The 27895-nt window shown below is 34.1% G+C and overlaps 1 protein-coding gene across 2 annotated transcripts; it reads left to right on the forward strand.

Moving 5' to 3' along the window:
• Window positions 1–673: 673 nt before the first annotated feature.
• CENPK (centromere protein K) lies at window positions 674–27098 on the forward strand. 2 transcript variants are annotated; one of them, XM_068990735.1, is made up of 9 exons: window positions 674–790; window positions 2829–2885; window positions 7744–7816; window positions 11955–12001; window positions 17083–17165; window positions 17265–17363; window positions 17699–17825; window positions 23638–23691; window positions 26927–27098. In XM_068990735.1, exons 1-9 carry the CDS (start codon window positions 674–676, stop codon window positions 27083–27085), a joined length of 816 nt encoding a protein of 271 aa, XP_068846836.1. In that variant the 3' UTR covers window positions 27086–27098. The 2 variants fall into 2 exon arrangements, with proteins under 2 accessions (XP_068846836.1, XP_068846837.1); XM_068990736.1 differs by lacking the exon at window positions 17265–17363 and having other exon boundaries at window positions 770–790.
• Window positions 27099–27895: the final 797 nt, after the last annotated feature.

Genomic DNA, 27895 nt, shown 5'->3' on the forward strand with positions numbered 1-27895 from the left:
GGGCAAAAGTTGAGCTTTGGGACCTTTCCCTCTCTTGTCAGAACAGAGAATTAACATTTGTTTTGGTGGCGGTTTATAGGAACCTCAACCTGTGACCTCACCTCAAGAACAAAGGACCTCTGACCTCATTTTGTTTTCTCTGCCTTACTCTGCTCTAATCACAGTGGCTTCTTTACTACTTTAGGACACAGCAGTCATGTTACTTCCCCAGGACCTTTGTACTTACAGTTCTCTCTGCCTGGAGCCTCTTCTCCTAAATATCCATGTGTCTTCCTTCTCTCCTTTGTATTTTTGCTAAGTTGTCTCATTGAGCTTGTATGACCACCTTATGAAAAATCATGTTGCCCCTGTCTGAGCACTCCCTATGTTTCTTGCTTGTCTTGCTTTTCTTACATAGTACTTTAAACTATTTGATATATAACACATATGTATATCTTTTATTTTATTTATAGTTTATATTTATTTATATTTGTTTTAATCTTTTGAGTTTATATTGTTTTCCTCAAGTGAAATGTAAGCTCCTTGGTTGGAGGAATATTTGCCTGTTTTCTTCACTGTTACATCTTTAGCTTCTAGGTGAGTATCTGGCAGGTAGTGGGTATCAATGAATATTGTTAAATGAATATTTTTTACTTTAGTTTTTCTTAAAAGGTTAACAAAAATCATAAGGCACATGTCAGTGAATCAGCAAGATCTAGATCCAGATAGTACTACAGATGTGGAAGATGTTGCCGATGCTGAAGAAGAACTTATTAAAAAATGTGAAGAAATGTGGAAAGATATGGAAGAAGTAAGTATCAAGACATAAAAGTGATATACTAATTAATTACTATAAGGTTGAATTCCATTTCAATAGTAGACTTAAGAAAGAATTACACTGGTTTCTGAAAGCAGTTATGCATGTGTGCAGTTGTGTTCAACTCTTTGTGACCCTATGGACTGTAGCCATATGTGACCCTACGGACCTGCCAGGCTCCTCTGTCCATGAGATTTTCCGGGCAAGAATACTGGAGTGGGTTGCCATACCCTCCTCCAGGGGATCTTCATGACCCACGGATCAAACCTGCATCTCCTGTGTCTTCTGGATTGGCAGGTGGATTCTTTACTGCTGAGCCACCAAGGAAGCCTGAAAGCCATTATATTATATGATAAATACTTACATATTTTTTAGACTTATAAGCATTCATTTTAGAAATTTTATGCTAGGTGAGCTGTAGAAAGAGAAAAAATTATGGCAGTCCCTGTCCTCAAGGAGATTATCATCTAATTCAGGCAATCACAAATTATAATATGGTGGTAAAGTTTAAAGACTATACTTAAGAGGAATACTAAGCCTAGCCTGAAGGTATCAAAGATAGCTTTCTTAAAGAGGAAATAATACTGAATTCATTTCAAAAGGATAAATAGGAGTTAGCCTGTGAAAGTGGGAGAGATATACAAAGTAAAACAAAATATATAAATGTTGGGAGAATTTAGAGAACTCTTAGTAGAATATTATGACATTTAAATTAGGAGAAGAAGAATTTGTAGAATGAGACTGGAGAGGTAATTAGCGGCAAGCACATGAAGAATTTTGTTGGATGAATATTATGGGGAACTATTAAAGGATTATAAACATGAAGTGGCATTATGAGATACCTTGTTTGAGGAAATAACTCTGGTAGTTTTGAAGAAGATGGAATGTAGAAAAGTGAGACTACAGAAAGAAAGAATATTCAGGAGGCACTAGTAGTGGTCCTGTAAGAAGTACTAAAGCCAGAGTATTGTCATTGCGAATAGAAGAATGGATTCAAGAGATACTAAGAAGATTGGACTAAAAGGACCTGGAGGTTAATTGTTGTGAAATAGTGATATAGAATTACAGATAGTTTTAGGTTCCTAGCTTGGGCCGTTGAGTGGTTAGTGGTTTTATTTTCCAAGATAGAGAATATAACGGGTAAGAACACTTTATACTTAACGGAGTTTGAGTGAAAATATGAATTAATTTAGAAAATTTGATTGAATTATATGTACATTTTCTGAGTTAATGAGATAGAATCACTCTGGTGCACTATAATATGCTGGTAAAAATTTGTTTTACTCAAAATAGTGTAATATATGATATAGGCCATAGACAATTTTTTACATGTTATTCCCAGTAAAATTTTATGTTAAGGCAGTTAATGGTTTTTTCATATTTTCCTTTTTAAAAAATTATTATTTTTTAAACATATATCCTTGGTACCCTGTGATTACTGAATTTTTAAGATACTTCGTGTTGCTTTTGAAATATTTTCAGTATAGAATTTTGAATTTAAAAACTAAAAAATTTTTATGGAAAAATATTGCAACTAGAAATAAGCACAAATAACATTTAAGTTGGTCATATTTTTACTTAGATTTAATCACTATTAACAATTGTGAATTCTTTTTTCAATAGCATAGTAGCAGTGTCTCCTGATGATTTTATTTTCATATGATTTTAACTGCCTTCTTACCTCTTGTTATCTTTCTGTAGTGCTTTCCCCCATGTTCTATTATTTCCCATTTTTCCATGGTCTACTTTCTAATTTACCCTAGCTATTAGTTTTTGTTTTTCTTATGCTCATTTTTTCATTCTGTGTTGAGTCAAGAGTCCACTTGTACTTTTGTTGTGTTCACGTTGGGACCTGTTTGGCTTCCTTCTTGATCCTCTTGCTTAGAAAGTAAGGATTTTAAAGATTGTTCTCATACATAAGATATTTGTATATCATTTTAGAGGAATAATACATTGGTATAGAAAGACAGAGGAAAGAAATTGTCTATGGTATATAGTGTGTGATTTGTTTTTCTTTTCTTTTTAAATCAAGTGTCAAAACAAATTATCACTTACTGGAACTGAGACACTCACTGATTCAAATGTTCAGGTATGATTCCTTTTGTTCTTCCTAAAAGTAGAATACATTGTGTTTTAGGTACAAAATGTTTGTATTTATTCCAAGTATAACATTTTTGTTACTACCTGTATACTTAATGATTTGGAAAATTTTCTCCTCTTTCTGATTTAAGAGAAATATTCTAAAAACTTTTTGAATGATCTGTTATAAGTAAATTCTTTATTATTTATGTTTTAACAACTGCACATGCATTCAGCATGGAGTGAATTGCTCACTGGCAGCTATTGTGATACCTTGGTAAAAATTAGAACAAAGACTGTCCTACGTTGTGTTAGGTGCAGTAGCCACAGTTGTTTACTTTCTGTGTGGAATCTTGACTAATTTTACCCTAAGCTTCATAAAAGGATTAAACTATTCATTTGAATAATCAAAGACCTATGGAATTAGTTTAGAAATATACCAGTGGTTCAGTGCAACAGGTTAAGAATTTAAAGTGTGACAGAGATGACAGCACAATCTTTGGGAAAGGGATGAATTAGTTAATAAATAATAGTGGTACAACTAGATATTCATCTGGAGAAAATAAAATTGGACTTCTGTCTTTTAATGTAGAAACTTAGTTCTAGATGCTATGAAAACCTAAGAAAACCTGGAGACTGCAGTCTTGGTAGAGACAGAAGAAAATGGCTTGGCCAATAATAGAAATCTCAGTTCAGTTCAGTTGCTCAGTTGTGTCCGACTCTTTGCGACCCCATGAATCGCAGCACGCCAGGCCTCCCTGTCCATCACCAACTCCCAGAGTTCACTCAGACTCACGTCCATCGAGTCCGTGATGCCATCCAGCCATCTCATCCTCTGTCCTCCCCTTCTCCTCCTGTCCCCAATCCCTCTCAGCATGAGTCTTTTCCAATGAGTCAACTCTTTGCATGAGGTGGCCAAAGTACTAGAGTTTCAGCTTTAGCATCATTCCTTCCAAAGAAATCCCAGGGCTGATTTCCTTCAGAATGGATTGGTTGGATCTCCTTGCAGTCCAAGGGACTCTCAAGAGTCTTCTCCAACACCACAGTTCAAAAGCATCAATTCTTCGGCACTCAGCTTTCTTCACAGTCCAATTCTCACATCCATACATGACCACAGGAAAAACCATAGCCTTGACTAGACGGACCTTAGTCAGCAAAGTAATGTCTCTGCTTTTCAATATGCTATCTAGGTTGATGATAACTTTTCTTCCAAGGAGTAAGTGTCTTTTAATTTCATGGCTGCAGTCACCATCTGCAGTGATTTTGGAGCCCCCTAAAATAAAGTCTGACACTATTTCCACTGTTTCCCCATCTATTTCCCATGAAGTGATGGGCCCAGATGTCATGATCTTTGTTTTTTGAATGAATAGAAATCTAGACATGGTAAAAGAAAATTTAGATGCATTTGACCATATAAAAAGTTAAAAATGTTTTTATAATAAAAATTCTAAGAACAGAGTTAAATATGCAAATAATTCCAATGAAAGTTCTCCAGAAATACTGGGAGCATGTCAAAAGACATTGGAACCTTTTGAAGGCACTCAGCTGTCCATATTTGGTATCATGTGAGCATCAAAAAAAAAAAAAAAATAATGGCTTTAGCTGATTATAACAATATGAAAACATTAAAATCTGTGAGAATAATACTCCTTAGTAATTACTCAGTAATTACTCAGTAATACTCCTCTCTTTCTCATGAGTGAGAAAGAGACAAGAAAAATGCTAATTTGTCACTTTGAAAAGTGCCTATTACAGCAGATTTTTGAAAACTGGTCATAAAAAATTAAGTCATCTTTTGTAAAAGGGTTTGTATCCATCAATAAGTAAATAATGTTCTTTTGTACAGGGTAAAACTGAATATTATATTTGGGAAATCATTGTACAGTAAAATAAATTATCTGGTTTCCTTGGGAAATGTAATTCTTTTTTTGTAGAAACTGAGACCTTCTGAATCAGAATCACAAGTGATGAAGACTGTAAGTTTCGATTTTCAGACAATAAGCCAAACATCAGTTTTGAGGGAAGTGCTTAGATAGTGGTAAATAATCAGTATCCTGAGATAGTCAGTAATAACTTTATCCAAAGAATCCACAAAATGTGCTGGGGTCTCCAACATTCCTCCCAGGTTTGATGGTTCTCTACAATTATTCAGAGGACTTAATCTATAGTCGTCATATTCATGACTGAGATTTATTGCATTGGAATGGTACAGAATAAAATTAGCAAAGGGAAAAGAAGCATGGGTCGAAGTCCAGAGGAAACCAGGCATGAGCTTTTAGGACCCTTTCCCAGTGGAGTCACAGAAGACATACTTAATTACCCGATTGAGTTGTGACGAGTGTGAAACATTGTCTACCAGGGAAGCTTATTAGAGACTCAGAGTCCTAAGTTTTTGTGGGAGGTAGTTACATAGGCACCCTTTTGCCTGTCAGTTATCAAAACACCAGATTCTTAGGAGGAAAGCAGGTGTTCAGTATAAATTGTATTTTCTTACAGTTAGGCACAGAGAGCCGCTCTTATCAGATTGGTGGGAACTTACTTAAGATCCAGGTTTCTAGATGCCAGGGACCAACCTTGCAAGCAGGCCTTTAAGGATAATTTCAAGCTTGCTTAGTTTATTCTTTTCAGCATGTCTATTTGTTTCAAAACTTCAGTATTAAAGCTCAGTCCATTTTCTAAAGCAAGAAATTAGATATTTAAATGGGAAAATGGTAGGATTTCTCAAATTTTTAAAAAGTCACTTTAGAAATACTACTCTTTTTTTTGTTAGAAAGGGTTTAATTTTATAGCAGTATCAGATGTAATTTGCATATTTGCCTTACCTGGGCTTTAAAAGGTAAGAGCTGAGTTTCATCTATAGTATGAGGTTAAATTATATTTTTTAATAGGTTAGAAAAATGAGTGTCAGTAATTTTATGTATTTTGGTCTAATATGTTCAGGAAAAGTGATATAGAGTCCTTATCATTTTGATAGTTTTGCCTAGTTTAAATGCTACTTTTTAAGAATTTGTTATCCTTTTATAGTAATAATAATAATTAGCATTTATAAGTGACTTTATAGTTCTCAAAACACTTTTTTACATTCTTGTTTAATCTCTAAGAAAATTATGTTAAACTCTTCTTTGGTAAAAATTTGTAATACCTGTAGATGCATTTTTATATAATTAAGTAAATCTTTCAAAGAGACTAGGTTTTTCCATGTGACTATTCAACAGCCAATGTTATGATCCAGAGTAGGGTCTTTAAGCTTCCTGATTGTATTTTAAATATTGATTAAACAAGAGTACTTGAGGGACTTACCTGGTGGTGCAGTGATTGGAATCTGCCTGCCAATGCAGGGGCTGTGGATTTGATCTGTGGTCTGATCTGTGGGTCCAGAACTAAAATCCCACCTGCTGGAGCTCAACTAGACCCTTGCACTGCAGCTACTGAAGTTAGCGCACTCTAAAGCCCGTGCCCTGTAACAGGAGAAGTTCCTGGTCCCTGCGACTAGAGAAAGCCCAAGCTCAGCAGCAAAGAGCCCAGGCACCATGGCAAAGACAAAGCACAGCCAAAAATAAATACGTAAATTTTAATTATAAAAAAAAGAGTACTTGGTAACTTTTTAATATAGTTATTACAGGAATACTTACTGCCTTTTAAAAAATATTTATTTACTTATTTTTTATCTTTGATTGTGTTGGGACTTCTGCTGTGTGAGGGTTTTTCTCTAGTTGTGCAGAGCAGGGGCTGCTCTTTAGTTGTGATATGTGGGCTTCTTATTATGGTGGCTTCTCTTGTTGTGGAGCATGGGGCTCTAGGCACACAGGCTTCAGTAGCAGTGGTTTGAGAGCTCTAGAGCACAGGCTCAGTAGTTGTGACACATGGGCTTAGTTGTTCTGTGGCATGTGGGATCTTCCTTCACCAGGGTTTGAACCAGCATTCCATACATTGCAAGGCGGAGTCTTAATAACTGGACCACCAGGGAAGCCTCCCTATTGCATTTTTGAAATGTAAGTTTTTTTAATCTATTTGGCTACCTATAAAAATTATGTAGAAGAGATTAAAATGTTCTGAAATTTAAGCATGTGTTAGTCACTCAGTTGTGTCTGACTCTTTGCAACCCTGTGGACTTTAGTCCACCAGGCTCCTATGTCCATGGTGCTTCCCATGCAAAAATACTGGAGTAGGTTGCCATTTCCTTCTCGAGAAATTTAAGCATACATACATGTTAATTTTATGGTCTAATCTGGCAACAGATTTATCACATAGATTTGTAATTTTAAAGATTAAAATGATTGGAATCACCTAATATAGAAACATTTATTCTAATTTATTTTGGGCTAAAGGGATATACAGTTTACAAACTTTGGTATAGTAAAACTTTTTTTGTGTGTGTATGTGTGATTTGTGGAATAAGTCTCATTTTATAATTGTTTTTTATGTATGTATTTAAACTTATTTTTAACTCCTCAGTTAAACTAGTTGCAATTTTTCTAAAAGTGCATAGAAAGGGGAAAAAAGAGCATCTTTCAAGCAAATTTGCCCCCCAGAATCGGCAAGAAATAGCATTTCTTTAAAAAAGAATATTACTTCAGAGAATAAACTTAATGTACTTAGGTTCTTTTAGGTCGAGTGGTGAAATTAGAAATGATCATTTGTAGGACTGTATTGCTGCTATAATGGCAATTTATAGGCTATAATTAATGTGATTTAAAGGAAAATTATGTTGGGAGTGATAATTTTTTATAGTTTAGATGGATGTTGTTACATTAGCCACTTATTTTAGGGACTTGTACTAAAGTATTAAGACTGTTTACACATTCATCTATGAATAGATATGAATATTCCATAGGAAATAACTTTGTTTTATTCTCTTCTTTTAATAGCTCTCATTATTAATTATGCAAGTGAAATGTTTGACTGCTGAACTTAGTCAGTGGCAAAAAGCAACTCCTGAAAGTAAGATTCTTATTTTTAGATTTATATTTTTATAAACAAATTAATGTTGAATTAATTTAATGATCACAAGAAGAATTCAAGATGTATTTAACTTTCTTGAAATTGGTCTAAATTCCATTGCTATAAGGAAGTCACCTTATTTTTATTTTTTTACACACAGAATTTCATACTTCTTTATTATTATAGATGAGCATGTCTGCCTCACATTAGAATATAGTAATCTTGATTATGGAGACTTTATTATAGCTATCACTTTATTCTCATAGACACTATTTTATATGCTCAGTAGAAACTGTATTGTTTCCTAATGAATCAAACTTACATAGTGGAAGAGAGAAATTATTTTAGAGACTTGAATTAAAAGCTGCACACATTTTATGTTGCCTTTTGATTTGTCCAACAGTATTTTTGCCTTTAGTTGAGAAACAGAAAATTACTTAAAAATCTGTAGTTATAATACCCAGCTAGGAGATATTTTTCAGTTATTAAAGATTTCATTCCTTTAAGTGATATGTATGTCTGTATTCGATCTTTTATATGGATTGTACTCTCTTTTTTTGTTTAGGTCTCCGTTCTGCTTTCTTCTACCCCTCTGTCTCTTTTCCAACTTTATTTCTTAGTTTCCTCTCCATTTTCTTCCAGTTATCAGGATTCTTTTTTCTCATTCTCTTCCTAAACAGTTTTATCTGCATTCTTGTTTTAAACTGTTAGGTTGATGCAAAAGTAATAGCAGTTTTGCAATGTTGAACTTTGCCATTGAATATTGGAATATAATCTTAAATAAATGTGGTTATATTATACATTTAATGTACATTTGTAGCTTTATGTATTTTTTGCTAACGACATTACTTGCTCTTTATTTTATATTTATTTTAGACTAGGGAAATGGTGTTAGACAAAAAGGAAATTTGAGTGATTTTTCTTATATGAGTTTGGAATGTTGATGAAGCAGCAGAGATAACTTGCAGCATCAACAATGCATTTTTCTCAGGAACTGCTAATAAACGTATAGTGCAGTGGCGGTTCAAGAAGTTTAGCAAAGGAGATGAGAGCCTTGAAGATGAGGAGTACATGGCCGGCCATCAGAAGTTGACAACAACTAGTTGAAAGGATCATTGAAGCTGATCCTCTTACAACTACACAAGAAGTTATGGAAGAACTCAGTGTTGGCCATTCTATGGTTGTTCAGTATTTGAAGCAAATTGAAAAGGTGAAAAAGCTCGTTAAGTGAGTACCTCGTGGGCTGACTGAAAGTCAAAAAAAATCATCGTTTTAAGTGTTTTCTTACTGTATGCAACAACAATGAACCATTTCTCAATAGGATTGTGATGTGTAATGAAAAGTTGATTTTATATGACAGCCAGTGATGACCAGCTCAGTGGTTGGATCAACAGGAATCTCCAAAGCACTTCCCAAAGCCAAATTTGCCCCAAGAAAAGGTCATGGTCACTAGTGATCTGCTGCTGGTCTAATCCAGTACAGCTTTCTGAATCCTAGTGAAACTATTACATCTGAGAAGTATGCTCAGCAAATTGATGAGATGCACTGAAAACTGAAGCACCTACACTGGCATTGATCAACAGAAAGGGCCCAAGTCTTCTCTGTAATAACACCTGACTGCACAGCGTACAACCAGTGCTTCCAAAGTTGAATGAACTGGGCTATGTTGTTTTGCTGCATCCATCATATTCACCTGATTTCTTGCCAATGGACTACCACTTCTTCAAGCATCTTGACAACTTTTGCAGGGAAAACGCTTCCACAACCAGCAGGAGGCAGAAAATGCTTTCTGAGAGTTTGTCAAATCCTGAAGCCCGGATTTTTATGCTACAGGGATAAACTAACTTATTTCTCATTGGCAAAATGTATTGATTGTAATGGTTCCTATTTTGATTAATAAAGATCTGTTTGAGCCTGGTTATAATGATTTAAAATTTATGATCTGAAACTGCATTTATGTTTGCACCAACCTAATATTATGTTCATGCCAATGTCCACCATTGTTTTATGTCTTCCCTACCACCTAGTAGTCTTTTTAATTTCAGCACCTCTGATACGTATGTGTATACAATTATGATTTTAATTTATATTCAACCGTATATCTTGTTGCCTCCTCTAGCATTATATTGGGCATCTCAAAGACCGCTCATACTCTGATATTAAAATGTTGGTGTTCAGTGCTTTTTGCTTCTTACTCTATATCTATTTCAACATTATATTTTTCTGCTCCTATTTTAATGTGTTATGTCTGTATTAATGACTTCTATATTAGTTTGTTAGTGCTGCCATAACAAAGTAGCATGACTGAGTTGCTTAAACAACAGAAGCTGTTTTCCTCCCTCACAATTCTGGAGGATAGAAGTCCAAGATCAAGGTGTTGGCAAGGTTGGTTTCTTCTGAGGCCTCTCTTCTTGGCTAGTAGACTGCCTACCATCTTCTTCCTGTGTCTTCACATGGTCACCCATCTGTGTTCTAATCTCTTTGTATAAGAAAGCCATTCATAATGGAGTAGGGTCCACCCTGTTGACCTCATTTTAACTTAATTATGATCCAGCCCCAATACAGTCATGTTTTGAGGTACTAGAACTTAGGATGTCAAAATATGAATTTTGGTGGAGTGGGAATGGATAGAAGAATAGGGAGAGGACACAAAATTTCCACAGCTTTCATGTCTGTATATCCAAAGAAGACTTCTCTGTAACATCACACTTGTATATCTCTCTACCTTCCAGACGTCTAATAATCTTACATAAAGACCTTGTACTGCTAGCACATTGAATTGTTGGTCAAATATCCACCTTGCTTAAGGTTGTGAATCCCATAGGCTGCCACACTGGAAAGATTTTTAAAATCTTTATATTCTTAGAGCCTGCCATATTGGTTGAAATGATTGTTTGAATATGAAGTGCTACTTTTGGTCACATTTGTCAAAAGGGAGATTTTTAAACTTTATATTCTTAGAATCCTTTTCATTGTATAGCTATCCCAGGGCTGCCTATAATTAGTCCTATTTAGTTCTACAGGGCCTATGAATTACATTTCTTTTCTGTTAGAAAACCCTCTAGCATGGAAGAAAGCTTAGAAAGTTTCCAGTAGCATATCATTTGAGAAATTTTAGTAGCACTTTATTAGGAAAAATAAATTTAGAATAAGAATTGAACTTTTGTAAATAAAAGGATTTGATTTTGCTGCTGCTGCTGCTAAGTCGCTTCAGTCGTGTCTGACTCTGTGTGACCCAATAGATGGCAGCCCACCAGGCTCCTCTATATGAAATTAAAATGGAATATTAATTTATATTCATCAGACTGGCAGAATTTTTAGAAGAGTTTATAATATTTTTGCTGTTTCTTAGTCATTGTTCCCAGAGAATGAAAAAAAAAAAGAATCTAGCATACTATTTTAAATTTCAAAATACTCATTTTCTTCTGTGAAATTTACTTTCTGGGAATCAATCCCACAGAAATGAAAGAATCAACATATAGGGACATAAATAAAAGAATGTTTCCTGCATCATTGTATTTTGAGGCTAAACTCTAGACACAAAGTTAGTGCTCAATCAGTAGTGAAATTGCTCAACACATTTGATGAATTTACCCTGTGGAATATTATGCAGTGATTTAAAATTATGAATTTGACTTACTCCTGATGAATACACAGGCTTTCCCTATGGGTTTTGTTGAGTGAAAATAAGAGTAATGTGTATGATATGATATCATTCTTGTAAAACTGGGAATGACAAAAATTAATAACCCTTTTTGTGTATATGTACAAATATGCGTATACTGTATACATTGGAACTATGTTTGTATGCATAGAATCATTTAACCACAGAGAAATATTTAAGAAACACTGTAGATTATTAATTTTGTTTTTGATGGATTGGGAAAATAAAATAAGAGAAAAATGCACTGAAAACAAAATGTGAAAATATCACATTTGTCTAATGTGATATATAATTTGGCTATATATGTAAAGGTGTTAAATAAAAATGTTTATAAAAATTTTACACATCTCATAAACATTCTATTGTATATAAATGAAAAGCGAAATTGTTATCTTAGAAACTACAAAATCAAATTCTTGATTTTTGAGAGATAACTAAGTATATGTATAATTTTTGTTTGTTTTGTTCCTATAGTGATTCCCCTGGATGAAGAAATTCTGGTAACATTAGGAAAAGAAGAGGTAAGTCACTGAATGAATTTGTAGTAACCCAAAATAGCTTATGACAAGAAGTGTTTTTAATAAGTTCATGCCATAGCGAGTGAGATCAAACCACTTTAAAATTGTATTAATTATGTTTTATTGAATAGGATTCTTCAGATTGTTTGAATTTTGAATTAAATATGTAAACTTTACTCTTGTATTTAATTTTTGTTGATTAAACTTCAAATGCTAAAAGTTTACATATAACTAAGTGATTATACATACATATCTGTCCTTAAAACTTAATATAAAGGTCAATAAAGATGTTTTTAAAAGCATCAGTTTATTAGATTGAAGTTTAGGAGATAAGATAGAAGCAAATAAGAATTTTAAACAAAGTTGTAGAGCATTGAAATAGATAAATATCTGTATTCTTAGAGACAGAATCTGCCCAGTAGAACTGAAGAAAGGCTTTGGATTTGAGGGAACCTGGTACTTGAAAATTCAGGGTTCAACTGTAGAGCTTAAAATAAGATTTCTTTAAAGTAAGAACAGACCACTAGACCTTCTCTCTCTCTCTTGCAGTCAAGTGGCTAACTTTGACCCACACACCTGAAAACTGGAGGCATGTTATATGGAGACATTAAACTATTGAGGCTTTGACCTTAGCACACCAGGTTTAATAAGGTTGGTGTGAGGTCAAAAGTCAGAAAGTTCAAGTTAACATTTTTATACTGTGTGATGGAAGTACCAGCTCCTTCTCTTGATCTATCTACAGGGGTCCTTTGTTGTTGTTAAGTTGCAAAGTTGTGTCCCAGTCTCTGCAACCTCATGAACTGTACCATGCCAGGCTTTCCTCTTCTTCACTATCTCCCTGAGTTTGCTCAAACTCATGTCCATTGAATCAGTGATGCCATCCAACCGTCTCATCCTCTGTCGCCCCTTGCTCCTCTCGTCCTCAGTCTTTCCCAGCATCAGGGTCTTTTCCATTGAGTTGGCTCTTCACATCAGGTGGCTAAAGTATTGGAGCTTCAGCTTCAGCACCAGTCCTTGCAATGACTATTCAGAGTTGATTTCCTTTAGGGTTCGTAAAGTATGGTATAAAAGTAGCCTCAAACTGGAGTTAAAATAGTCTCTGGAAAATATAAATGGCCCTAGAAAAAAGGTCTATAAGTATTAATACAGGGGAGTTCCCAGTGGAAAGCAGGATGGATGTTCATCAAAAAGTAATTTATGAGTGGAGTATGTTTTTGAGCTTTAAATGTGAATTAAAACTCACATTTCTTTAATGAAACATGAAACAAATTTCATTCAACATAGTGTTGGAGGTCTGAGACTCAGCAATCACTCAAGAAAAAGATAGAAAGAATCCAAATTGGAAAAGAAGTAAAGCTATTACTGTAGATGACATGATATTATACGTGGAAAATCCTAAAGACACTACTAGAAAACTACTAGAACACTTCAATGTATTTGGTTAAGTTTCAGGATACAAAATTAATAGAAACATATTACATTTCTCTACACTAACGAGGAACTAATGTAGGCATGTAAGACAGTCTAGAAAGAACCCCACACATTTTTGGTCATTTAATCTACAACAAAGGAGGCAAGAATTTACAATGGGGAAAAGACAGTCTCTTCAGTGAGTGGTGTTGGGAAAACTGGACATCCATACATAAAAAAATAAAACTAGAACATTTTCTATCACCATATACAAAGTAAACTCAAAACAGATTAAAGACAGAAAAGTAAGACCAGAAACCATCAGTCTTCTAGAGGAAAATATGGGTAGAACAGTTCAGTTCAGTCGCTCAGTCGTGTCCGACTCTTTGCGACCCCATGAATGGCAGCACTCCAGGCCTCCCTGTTCATCACCATCTCCCAGAGTTCACTCAGACTCATGTCCATTGAGTCCATGATGCCATCCAGCCATCTCATCCTCTGTCGTCCCCTTCTCCTCCTGCCCCCAATCCCTCCCTCCCAGCATCAGTCTTTTCCAATGAGTCAACTCTTCGCATCAGGTGGCCAAAGTACTGGAGTTTCAGCTTTAGCATCATTCCTTCCAAAGAAATCCCAGGGTTGATCTCCTTCAGAATGGACTGGTTGGATCTCCTTGCAGTCCAAGGGACTCTCAAGAGTCTTCTCCAACACCACGGTTCAAAAGCATCAATTCTTTGGCGCTCAGCCTTCTTCACAGTCCAGCTCTCACATCCATACATGACCGCAGGAAAAACCATAGCCTTGACTAGACGGACCTTTGTCTGCTCTGACATAAAATATAGCAATGTGTTTTTAGCTTTGTCTCCTAAGGTAAAGGAAATAAAAGCAACAGTAAACAAATAGGACCTTAATAAATTTAGAAGCTTTTGCACAGCAAAAGAAAACATCAGCAAATGAAAAGACAACCTACTGAATGGGAAAATACATTAGCAAATGCTATGACTGATAAGAGGTTAATATCCAACTTATATAAATGACTTATACAAGTCAACATAAAAAACAGCTAGGACTTCCGTAGCAGTCCCCTGGTTAAGACTGCATTTCCACTGCAGGGGGCCTGAATTCAATCCCTGGTCGGGGAAGTAAGATCCTGAATGCCACATGGTAATGCCCCCCCCAAAAGCAAAAAAACAAGCTGATTAAAATAATAATACCTCATGCTACCTCACTATTGTCAAAAAGAATACAAATAACGAATGCTGAGGACATGGAGAAAAGGGAACCCTCAAACACTGTTGGAAACATAAATTGGTGTATTCTCTGTGGAAAACAGTATGGCAGTTTCTCAAAAAACTAAAAGTAGACTACCATATTACCCAGCAACTCCACTCCTGGGTATATATCTGAATAAAACAAAAATACTAATTCAGAAAGATACATGCACCTCATTGTTCATCAGTTCAGTCACTCAGTCATGTCCAACTCTTAGTGACCCATGGACTACAGCACTCCAGGCCTCCCTGTCCATCACCAACTCCCGCTGATTCAAACTCATGTCCATCGACTCATTGATGCCCTCCAACCATCTCGTTCTCTGTCATCCCCTTCTGCCTTCAATCTTTCCCAGCATCAGGATCTTTTCCAGAGAGTCAGTTCTTCACATTCAGGTGGCCAAAGTATTGGAGCTTCAGCTTCAGCATCAGGCCTTTCAATGAATATTCAGGACTGATTTCCTTTAGGATGGACTGCTTGGATCTCCTTGCAGTCCAAGGGACTCAAGAGCCTTCTCCAACACCACGGTTCAAAAGCATCAATTTTTCGGTGCCCAGTCTTGTTTATGGTCCAACTCTCACATCCATACATGACTACTGGAAAAACCATTGCTTTAACTAGATGGACCTTTGTTGACAAAGTAATATCTCTGCTTTTTAGTATACTCTCTAGATTGGTCATAGCTTTTCTTCCAAGGAGTAAACGTCTTTTAATTTCATGGCTGCAGTCACCGTCTGCAGTGATTTTGGAGCCCAAAAAAATAAAATCTGTCACTGTTTCCATTGTTTCCCTATCTATTTGCCATGAAGTGATGGGACCAGATGCCATGATCTTAGTTTTCTTAATGTTGAGCTTTAAGCCAACTTTTTCACTCTCCTCTTTCACTGTCATCAGGAGAGTTTTTAGTTCTTTGCTTTCTACCATAAGAGTGATGTCATCTGCATATCTGAGGTTATTGATATTTCTCCCGGCAATCTTGATTCCAGCTTGTGCTTCATCCAGCCTGGTGTTTCACATGATGTGCTCTGCATATAAGTTAAATAAGCAGGGTGACAATATACAGCCTTGACCACTCCTTTCCTGATTTGGAACCAGTCTGTTGTTCCATGTCCAGTTCTAACTATTATTTCTTGACCTGTATACAAATTTCTCAGGAGGCAGGTAAGGTGATCTGGTATTCCCACCTCTTTAAGAATTTTCCATAGTTTGATGTCATCCACATAGCCAAAGGCCTTGACGTAATCAATAAAGCAGAAGTAGATGTTTTTCTGGAACTCTTGCATTTTTGATGATCTAGATGTTCAAGCTAGATTTAGAGAGAGAGCTTTCTTTTTTTCTAATACAGGCTTTTAGTGGTGTAAATTCTTACCTGAATACTTCTTTTGCTTTATTCCAGAAAGTTTAATCTTGCTTTTATTTTCAAATAGTTCATCATAATTTCTTATTTTTCTGAAAATTGTGTTTTTGACCCATGGATTATTTGCATCTTTATTTGTACTTTTAGCATCCAGATTTTCACATTTTTTTCAAATAAATTTTTTTTATTAATTTAAGTCCATTATTGGACCATATTTAATGTACTGTCAGTGTTGTTTATATCATACCTAAAAATGCCATCCCTGCTCCTCATTTCTGTACTCTTGCTTTGACCTATTTTTACTGTATTGTATTTATCCCTCTCTGGAGTTTCAAGTTTGTTTTCTTCGTTTGGATTCCCCTCTTTGTTCTGTTCACTTTTGCATCCCTGACTCCTTCAACAGTGCCTGGGTTAACAATTGATCAAGAAATATTTGTTGAATGAGTGATACTCATCTGTGTCTGTTTAGTATAGTCTCCTTAGAAAAGAGACCTACCTAATATGCCTGGTTACTGAAAATTTTCCACTGAGTTGCCTTTCAGTATGAAATTACAATTTATTGCTTAAAACCTCTTATATCTTTTAATTTAACAGTGAAATATTATATAGAACTTAGTTCAGTTCAGTTGCTCAGTTGTGTCTGACTCTTTGCGACCCCATGAACTACAGCACGCCAGGCCTCCCTGTCCACCACCAACTCCCGGAGTCCATCCAAACCCATGTCCATTGAGTTGGTGATGCCATCCAACCATCTCATCCTCTGTCGTCCCCTTCTCTTCCTGCCCTCAATCTTTCCCAGCATCAGGGTCTTTTAAAATGAGTCAGCTCTTTGTATCAGGTGTCCAAAGTATTGGAGTTTCAGCTTCAACATCAGTCCTACCAATGAACATTCTAATACCTGGTGTATATTTCTGTTTCAAAGACTTTTTTGCTAGCCTTTTTTTGCCGTTAATTTCTGAATGTATATCCTAGTATGTAAATTTCACTATTGTTCAGATATATAACTATCTACAAGATTAAACAATTAATTTTAATTATTTTGTTCTAGTTCCAAAAATTGAGACATGATCTTGAATTGGTGCTATCTACTATTCAGTCAAATAATGAAAAATTAAAGGAAGATTTAGAAAGGTATATTTATATTATAATTACCATTAGTCTTTTCTGTGTATTGAATTAGCATTAATGTTTTATTTGACTATTGTTTGTTTTGTTTTTTCACATTCAAAGGGAGCAAAAATGGTTGGATGAACAGCAACAAATATTGGAATCTCTTAATGTAATACAAAATGAATTGAAACAGCAGGTTGTGACATTTTCTGAATCAAGGTATTGACTTTGTGTTCTAGGGTTTCAAAATAGGAGAAATTATTTACTTTTTTATATTACATGAAATGCATAGATGAAAAGCAGGTGAATTTTACCAGAAATTGTCTTACCCTGACTTTTACTAATTGTTAAAATTTATATAATCTTTTATTAATAATTTGACTTTTAGTTTTCCTATGTTAAATAGACTATTTATCTCATAAAGCTAGTTGTTTGATTTGAGCAATGAAGTTTGAACAGAGTGTTTGATTAATTTTATGAGTAACCAATTCTTTATTCCTAAGTATTTTATCAACAAATTAATTCTCTTAATTTAAAAAAAAATTTTTTTCTAGAGTTTTTAATGAGCTGAAAACAAAAATGAGTGATGTAAAAGAATATAAGGAGAAACTCTTGGTTACCATGGGTGAGTTTCTCGAAGACCATTTTCCTCTGCCTGATAGAAACGTTAAAAAGAAAAAGGTAAGTTGTAGAGAAGACATTCAGATATGAAATTGTTTTAGTAGGTTCAAATGTAAATTTTCTGATGAATTTTCTTGTTTAATATGCACTTCAAAGATATAAATTTGCATCCCTTGTGGCTCAGACGGTAAAGCATCTGTCTGCAATGTGGGAGACCTGGGTTCGATACCTGGGTTGGGAAGATCCCCTGGAGAAGGAAATGGCAACCGACTCCAGTACTTTTGCCTGGAAAATCCCATGGATGGAGGAGTCTAATAGGCTACAGTCCACAGGGTCACAAAGAATCAGCCACGACTGGGTGACTTCTCTTTCTTTCTTTCTTTCTTTTTTTTCTTTTCAAAGATATAAACAAATAGGTACATGTACAGAAGTACTCCATCATCATGTTATGGTATTTATTGAAAAATTAGAAGGAATCTAGTTATTCAATAAACTAAATAAATATATATTTTTTACATTGTATTCATATAGTGGAGAAAATGGAGCTTTTCAAAATAATGTATTGAACACTATCAAAGGAATTGATGAAATGCTCACAAATTTTCGTTAGAGGATAAAGCATAGATGATTAAATTGTATACCAAAAAGTCTAATTGGTACCAAAAAATGTAATAGTGCTTTATGCCTGGGGCTAAGATTGTAGATGAGACTTGTTTTTGTTTTCATTTTCATTATTTTCCAAATTTTCTATAATAAACATGTAACTTAAAATCAGAAGATACCTATACCTATGAGGTAAGTTATTGACTATTTTAATAGTAGTTATGATGAAATAAACTTTTTTCACAAAAGCAAATAAATATTTCATTGGTTGACAGAAAGTTGGAAACAAGCAATTTAATTCATTTTTAAAAAGCAAAACAGGGTATAAATAATAAGAACTTGTGGGCGTAGGATAGGCATTGAAACTGGATCCAGAATGATCTTTCTAAAACTTTACATATTTAATAATTTATTTAATCATATATTTTAAAATATGCATATTTTAATCTTTTCATTGTAAAACCTTTTTTTTTTTTTCCAATTTTGATGCCACCCTCTGGGATGAAGTCTGTAAACTCCTTAGAGTAATGAATTTGTATTCTGGACTTTGTCCATCTCTGTAGCCTTCTTTCCATCTTTATCCATCTCTTGCATGAGTCCATTCATCCATGCTATTGGAGCAGATGTACAATTTGACCTGTCACTTTTTTGTGCCTTCTACATGCTGTTCCCTCTGATTACAAAAGAGTTCCTATCTGATGAGGATAGTAAATTCCTTCTTAAAGCAACTCAAACAACATCTTTTGTATGAGGCATTAAGTGAAGTTGAGGTGTCATCTTATTAGCATTTATTACATGATTTTGTAGTAGCAATTTATGCCTCTCTCTTCACCTACCATGCTCTGTGAGCTGCTTGCTTCATTTAATTCATATTTGTATTTGTACTGTCTTTCATACCTATTGCAGTACCTCAGTTCATATTTCTTGAGTGACTGTGTGCAGTCTAGGGAAAGGAGAAAGTTTTGTTTTCTTATAATCTGTGTTTATTTATTCTTCTCTTTCTTTTTGTAACTATCAGTAGGCTTTACATTTGTTATGGAATATTTTTCTGATTCTGTTATTATTTATACCCGTTAGTCATTTCTGAAATTGTTGACAGCCTTCTGTTAACCATTTCAGTTAATTTAGGATCCCTTATGTCTTAATGATCATAATCTTAACTCAGTGATTTATTTCCTGATTCTAGTCTCCCTTTTTTTAACTTTTTTTGGTTTTTTTTTTAACCTCTTAAGGTTCCCCACTAATAGAACCAGAGATTTGAGATATTCTTAAAAGGAAGCATTCATAACCAGAAGCTATCATGAATTTGTTAAGTCATATTGGATAAGCTCAGTTTTTTTAAATGAATTATATGAACTGTTGATACATATTACAAAATGATAGGTTACTTTCTCTGTCAAGCTAGAAAAATGGATGTATTAGTGGGCTCAAGCTGCTATAACAAAATACCAAAGATTAGGTGGCTTAAACAAAAATTAATTTTCTCACAGTTTTGGCGGCCAAAAGTCCAAAGTGCTATCAGTTTATTTAAAATAAGTAAATTGTATTATTTATTTTTAATTTTCCCGGTTTTATTGCATTTATATTTTGTTCTATACCATCATTCACATATGCATTTAGTCTTTATTGTACATTGTTAGATTCCATTCTTATCATATTTTACCTTTCATTTTTAAGTTTTTAAGTTTAATCCATTGTTTGCTATGATAGATTTCTTTAACAAGTAATTTGTTCAAGAAGAATTCCTGGATGTTTTATTTTTGAAATTTTAACTGCTGACATTGTTTGCTTTATAATTAGGGGCTTATCTTTGGCAGAGATTTTAAAAAATCACAAGACTTGGTAGTGGGTTTCTCCATTTTTCTTAGATGGAAATGTGCTGTGGAGAAGTTGAGGCCAGCCTGCAGATGTTTTCTGGCATGACTACTTGCCTGAAAGATTCTTTATGTCTGACCTTCAGTAACTTAATGAGGATATGTCACCATGTTGATCATTCAATATCTGTTTTGCTTTGATGATATATTGTTTCTTGGGGCAGATTTAGGTCACATTTCATTTCATGGAAATATATTATATTTTATACTGCTTTTGTTGTTCAGTCGCTAGGTAATATCCAACTCTTTGTGACCTCATCTTCTCTGTCCTTTACTATCTCCCTTAGTTTGCTCAAATTCATGTCCATTGAGTCAGTGATGCCATCCAACCATCTTATCCTCTGTCACCACCTTCTCCTCTTGCTCTCAATCTTTCCCAATATCAGTGTCTTTCCCAAAGAGTCAGCTCTTCACATCAGGTGGCCAAAGTATTGGAGCTTCAGCTTCAGCATCAGTCCTTCTAATGCGTATTCAGGGTTAATTTCCCTTAGGATTGACTGGTTTTATTTCTTTGCTGTCCTAGGGACTCTCAAGGGTCTTCTCTAGCACCATAGTTCGAAAGCATAAATTCTGTGGTGCTCAGACTTCTTTATGGTCCCACTTTCACATCCATGCATGGCTACTAGAAAAATCATAGCTTTGAGTATATGGATATTTGTCAGCAAAGTGATGTCTCTGCTTTCTAATATGCTGTCTAGGTTTGTCATAGTTTTTCCTCCAAGACACAACCATCTTTTAATTTCATGGCTGCAATCACCATCTGCAGTGATTTTGGAGCCCAAGAAAATGAAATCTGTCAATGTTTCCAGTTTTCCCCCATTTATATGCCATGAGGTGATGGGACCAGATGCTGTGATCTTCATTTTTTGAATGTTGGGTTTTAAGCCAGCCTTTTCACTCTGCCCTCTCACATTCTTCAGGAGGTTCTTTAGTGCGTCTTCACTTTCCGCCATTAAAGTGGTATCCTCTGTATAACTGAGTTTGTTGATACTTCTCCCCGCAATCTTGATTCCAGCTTGTGAATCTTCTAGCCCAACATTCAGCATGATGTACTTACTCTGCATATAAATTAAATAAGTTAGGGTGACAGTTTACAGCCTTGGCGTATTCCTTTCCCAGTAACGCTGAACCAGTCTGCTGTTCCATATCCAGTTCTAACTGTCGCTTCCTGTCCTGCACGCAGGTTTCTTAGGACCCAGGTAAGGTGGTCTGGCATTTCCATCTTTTTAAGAGTTTTCTACAGTTTGTTGTGATCCACACAGTCAGAGGCTTTCATGTAGTTAGTGAAGCAGAAATAGATTTTTTTTATAATTCCTTGCTTTTTCCATGATCCAGTAGATCTATGCAATTTGTTCTTTATTTCCTCTGTCTTTTCTAAATCCATCTTATACATCAGGAAGTTCTTGGTTCACATACTGCTGAAGCCTAGCTTGAAGGATTTTGAGCATCGTCTTACTAGTATTTGAAAAGAGAGCAGTTGTAATGTAATTTGAATATTCTTTGGCATTGCCATTCTTTGGGATTGAAATGAAAACTTATCTTTTCCAGTCCTGTGGCCACCACTGAATTTTCCAAATTTGCTGGCATATTGAGTGCAGCACTTTCATAGCATCATCTTTTAGGATCTGAAATAGCTCAGCTAGAATCCCATCATTTCCACTAGCTTTATTCATAGTAATGCTTCCCAAGGCTCGTTAGACTTCACACTCCAGGATGTCTGGTTCTAGGTGAGTGACCACACCGTTGTGGTTAGCTAGGTCATTAAGAACTTTTTTGTAAAGTTCTGTGTATTCTTGGTACTTAATCTCTTCTGTTTCCTTTAGGTCCTTGCCATTTCTGTACTTTATTATATGTTGTTATATTGCCTTTATTATATAATTATATTGCCATTTGTGTCTTTTATTATATGCTTATGATATCTTCCCTGGGGCTCAGACGGTAAAGCGTCTGCCTGCAATGCAGGAGACCAGGGTTCAATCCCTGGATCTGGAAGATCCCCTGGAGAAGGCAATGGCAACCCACTCCAGTATTCTTGCCTGGAAAATTGCATAGACTGAGGAGACTGGTAGGCTACAGTCCATGGGATCACAAAGAGTCAGACACGACTGAGCGATTTCACTTTCACTATATCTTGATGTTTAAACATTTTTTGTTTCCTTTTATTATAATTTTTCTCTGCATTTTCTTTGATTGTCTCAAACTTTTATATTTTTATCTGTGCCTGGCTGCTTCTTATATCTTTATCAGTTTGGTAATTGTGTATGCTTTCATCACTAGTGAATCATATGCTACTTTTTACCTCTCTTCCATTTAGTAAGGAATTAGGGGGACAGGAGATGATGATCTCCAGCTTTACCATCTTTACTCAGTAATCACATTTGTTTTTGTCAGGATTATTTTATTGTTTCTTTTATATATTTATATTTCTATAAGACCTTATAAGGACTCTGTGGTAATCTTTGCCTGTTGTCAGGAAAGTACTGGATTTCACTATAGTAGGAAATATAGTTAATTGAATGTCTGAACTCAGAAGCTCCTGATTTCACTTAGTATTGTCTTGGAAGATTTCCCGTAGAACCTTATCCTATTGAACATTTTTAGCAGTAATTTGGATAAAGAGATAGAGAACATAGTCATCAAAGTTTATAAACGATATGAAACTGAAGAGGATTAGAGTAAATTTATTGGATGACAAAATTAAAACTGAATTTTTTAATTGCCATGATAAAATAGGATAGTCCAAATAAAATAGAACAATATTTAGTGGTGGAACTTGGGTTAAAACATTAAAAAAGAATAAAGGAGACATATCTTAGCTAGACACAGTGAAACTCTAGAATGGAACTGGAATGAGATCTATTCTCTGCCATTCCAGGAAAAAAAGAACTAGTGAGTTGAGTTAATATTAGGAACCATCATGAACTGTGAAAAGATGAGCAAATCTCCCCAGGAAGCAAGTTTTCTGTCCTAAAACTATCAGTACAGTCTGAAATGTCATTTGCTTGGATATTTCGATTGGGGAGGTTCAGAAATTAGATTTACATTTATATGGGTATATATAATATGTGTAATATACTTTACCCATTATTTATTTATAGATAGGTAGGTAAATAGTCTGAATTGTATGTTTTAGTAATTACCAAAGACTTCCCTGTCTTAGAGATTGTTTCAGTTGTATTTTTATGAACCTTAATGTTTAGTACAACAGGTTGTCTTCTTTCAGAATTCTTTTAAAGTCATCTCATTTTAAATGTTTGGTTTTAGTATATCTTGTATCATTGCAATTGAGAGATATTAATTTAAAAGATTTTTAAAAAATTTAAATAAATAGTCTAATAGCCTGCCATTGTCAGAACTGAAATTTTAATTTCTTATTATTCACACTTTCCTCAAAGAAAAACATTCAAGAATCAACTGCACAGCTGATAACACTGCATGATATGTTAGAGGTAAGTGTTTCGTGTAGTTGTTTTGTTTGAAGATTTGTCTTGAAGATGTCTTGATTAGTGATTTATGGACAATTATACAGAAACTTGGGGCTTCCCAGGTGGCTCAGTTGTAAAGAATCCACCTGCCAATGAAAGAGATGAGTGTTTGATCCCTGAACAGGGAAGATCCCCTGGAGGAGTAAATGGCAACCCTCTCCAGTATTCTTGCCTGAAAAATTCCAATGGACCGAGGAGCCTGACCAGCCACAGTGTGTGGGAATTGCAAAGATTTGGATGCAACTGAGTGACTAAGTACAGGCACATACTCCGGTTTGAAAAAGAAAAAAATGCTGCATTAGTTTTTAAGGTATACACCAAATTTTATTACATATATTAATTTATCTTTAGTATAAAATTAGTTTCTATTTTTTGTGTAGTAAGAAAGAATATTTTTTAAGAGAAGATGAAACTAAAATCTTACCCTTAATTGTATTCCAGATTATTACTTTAAGAAAATTTTTCTTTCTGGCTTGCTTCACTCTGTATAACAGGCTCCAGTTTCATCCACCTCATTAGAACTGATTCAAATGTATTCTTTTTAATGGCTGGCAAAACCAATACAATATTGCAAAGTAATTAACCTCCAATTAAAATAAATCTATATTAAAAAAAAGAAAATTTTTATGATGTTATTTAGTATCTACACAGTGAAACCCTTTGCTGTTATGTAATCTATACGTGTTTTCTCTGCCTGACATTTGCTTTTTTTTTTTTTACAAATATCTTTGACCCTTAAAAAAAAGGGTTCAATGATATTTTGAACTTTGGCCAAGTTATCAACTAAAGTATTAAATACTTTAGATCTTGATATGATGACCTATTGCAAGTTGGGTGAACAGAAAGGAGATGGTCTTTGAAGAGCTGTTTAACAATCAATGTGGGTTTTTAAAATGAGTGATAAGTTTAGAACAAAGTGATTTCAGAAAAGTTGCTTCATAGTAATTTTATGAAAAGTCTTTATCTAGTTAAAGTCTTCATTTATCTAGGTAAGTGTTTTTGATACTAACGTCTTTAGCTAAGTGGTTTTGGTACCTCTACCTTCCTGTTCACCCAATTTGGAATAAGTTGTCATATCAAGATCTAAAGTATTTAATATAGTTGATAATTTGGCCAAAGTTCAAAAACGTTTTTTAAGGGTCAAAGATATTTGTGGAAAAAAAAAGTAAATGTCAGGCAGAGAAAGCATGTACCTTTGATACCTCAGGATTTCTTAATATAGATTATTATTACTTTGAACAGCAAAATACAAATATTTTTTAGATTGTAATTTGAATCTTTCAGCATATTCCAATTTACTTACAATTTATACTGGAACTAAAACTACCATTTCTCGTGGATGACTTGACATTTTTTAAAATAAAGATTGTCATATATATGGCAAATATTGACAGTTAATGCAGAAATACATGTGTAATTTTTGAATAGTGTACTATGAGATACCATATAAAGCTTAGATTTAGGAACCATTACATACCAAGCCTTGTATTATCAATGATAATTGTAAACTAAATTTATACTGCTGTTCAGTGAAAAGTAAAATAATATAAACATACTGACTTTAAAGTAGAATTTTTAACATTTAATTATTTCTGGCATTTACTAGGATTTTGATTGATTTTATTTTATGTAGCAGTGAAAAGTAAGATTTTAAATTATATTAAAATGTGAGCAATTGCTCTAAAATGGAAATAATATCTTATTCTCTTATGATCATACCTAAAAGAAATGAGACCAACAGCTTTCTTCTCCAGGATGTGGTTCTTGAAATAACTAAAGTTAGAGAATTCCCTGGTGGTCTGGTGATTAGCATTCTGGGTTTTCACTGCCACAGTCCGTGTTCAGTCCCTGGTTGAGGAACTGATATTCTACACTGTCACAGCCAAAGAAAAAAAAACAAGCTAAAATTTATGACAGGTGAAATTTTTCTTTAAGAATTATAATGTTAAAAAACAAGAATAGAGGTGTTGATATTATCATGAAGTGTGATTGAGATGAGAACTTAATAGTTTAATTATATTTCTATGACACATTTACTGTTGTTAGCTGTTAAGTCATGTCCGACTCTTTTACGACCCCATGGACTATAGCCCGACAGGCTCCTTTGTACATGGGATTTTCCAGCAAGAATACTGGAGTGGGTTGCCATTTTCTTCTCCAGGGGATCTTCACGACCCAGGGATCAAACACACGTCTCCTGCATTGCAGGCAGATTCTTTATTATATGGTATAAATTTTATTTTTCCTTTTCTGTGTTTCTTAAAATAATGTCTTTACGTGAAAATTTTGGCATGGCAGTTCGAAGATATGGATTCTAATTCATTATCTTTTACTAATTATGTACCCCTTGAATCTTTTAACCGTTATGAATCCTGGTTTTGTAATTTTTGAAGGCACTTTGTGGGAGCTGAGGAGGTAGAGTAATAATTGATACATATTTAACATTTTTCACTATATCTCATAGAACATTAATGTTCAGATATTAATGTGTGTTTCTTACACAACTTTTCTAATGCCCTGAATCTGGGAAAGATGGGTCATTCTCAGTGCATATTAGCATCTTTCTTGAGCTTATTTAACCACAGGATCCTGTTACTCCATGCTAAGAGCATTGCTAGGGAGACCAATTTCATGGAATGTAGTTCAAGAAATATTAGTCTTATATAATTTACTACAGGTATTGAAAACTTCTCAGTATCCTTAGTGAAGAGATCAAAGTGTTTAAGATAATTTGAAGAAATAATGATGATAGAATTTTTGTTTTGAAGGTTTATCAGATGAATAAGTGGCTTTGAGTAGAGGGGGAAGGTTGGTGTTTTCTGTTTCCCTGAAATATTAAGACATGTATGCAATTTTTTGAACTTTTTTTTTAATCTGAAGAAATGGTTATTACCAAATTTCTAACATAAACAAATTATTAATCTTGAGGGGAGAATTGTAAATGCTTTTTAACAAGTTTTTAGGAAATGTTTTAAAAATTCAGGTACAAAGATTCATTTTAAAGCTATTTCCATTTAGTAATATTTGTAGTTTTTTTAAAAAAAAGAATCAGCTATTTAATACATAGAAATTATGATTAAACAATTATTCAAAGAAAAGAGATCAACATTCTTTGGTTAAAAAAAAAAAACTGCTTTAATATATCTGTATCAATTCTTTTTTCCAAGTAAGATATATCTTGAATGGTGTTTTTTCCTAGATTCTTTTAAATAGATTATTTGGTGTTCCACATGACCCATATGTCAAAATTAGTGATTCTTTTTGGCCACCTTATATTGAGCTGCTCCTGCGTAATGGAATTGCCTTGAGACATCCAGAAGATCCAACCCGAATAAGATTAGAAGCCTTCCATCAGTAAAAAGATGGTGTTTTTTTCACACAGTACGTAAAGAATCTTGTCATTAAAGGATAATGGAAACACTGAGAACTGCTTAGATAAAAAATGTTATTTGCTAATCAAAGCGCATAATATAGTCCTTTTCCTTTCTTGCTTAAAATGACTCATGCTGCCATCTACTATTCATTTAAAAATGATAGCTTCATAGTCAGTCAATGCTTTTGTGTTTTCAACTGAGTTGACAAGAATGTAAGTAAAAGACATTCTAGACTTTATAATACTTTAAATATACCTTACTTCTGCACTATTCTTTGGAAAATTCTTTGTTAATTATATTCCTAATGTAATGTTTTTCTTTTAAAATATATGCCAGTTTATTTTATGCATTTTAAGTTCTATTTGGTGCTTATATCCTTTAAATTTATAAATTATGGTGAAAGGCCATAATTTGCTGGAGGTTAAAAAACTGACTTAATATCTTAATGTATAATGTAGCATAATTTTTAAGTATATAGTACATCGGTTCCATGTATACTACAATATTTCTAGGTTTGTTAAAGATTGGAATATTAAAAAATAATGAATAAAGGTAGCATGAAAGCTATTTTAATGTGTATTATAAGTAACATATATATTAAACCTTTCTTGATTCTGTTAATTATTGCTAATGATATTGTGTTCATGAAATTTTGTTAATCCTCTGTGACTTTTCTGTAAATAAAATTCTCATTTAAAATTCTCTAGCTTTTTTGGGGGTGTGGCATGATATTTTAATAAATAGCCTTTATCATAGGTAGATAATTATACTACATATAAGGTAAACTAGAGAAT

Source organism: Capricornis sumatraensis, chromosome 18, assembly GCF_032405125.1.
Source record: "Capricornis sumatraensis isolate serow.1 chromosome 18, serow.2, whole genome shotgun sequence".
NCBI lineage: Eukaryota > Metazoa > Chordata > Mammalia > Artiodactyla > Bovidae > Capricornis > Capricornis sumatraensis.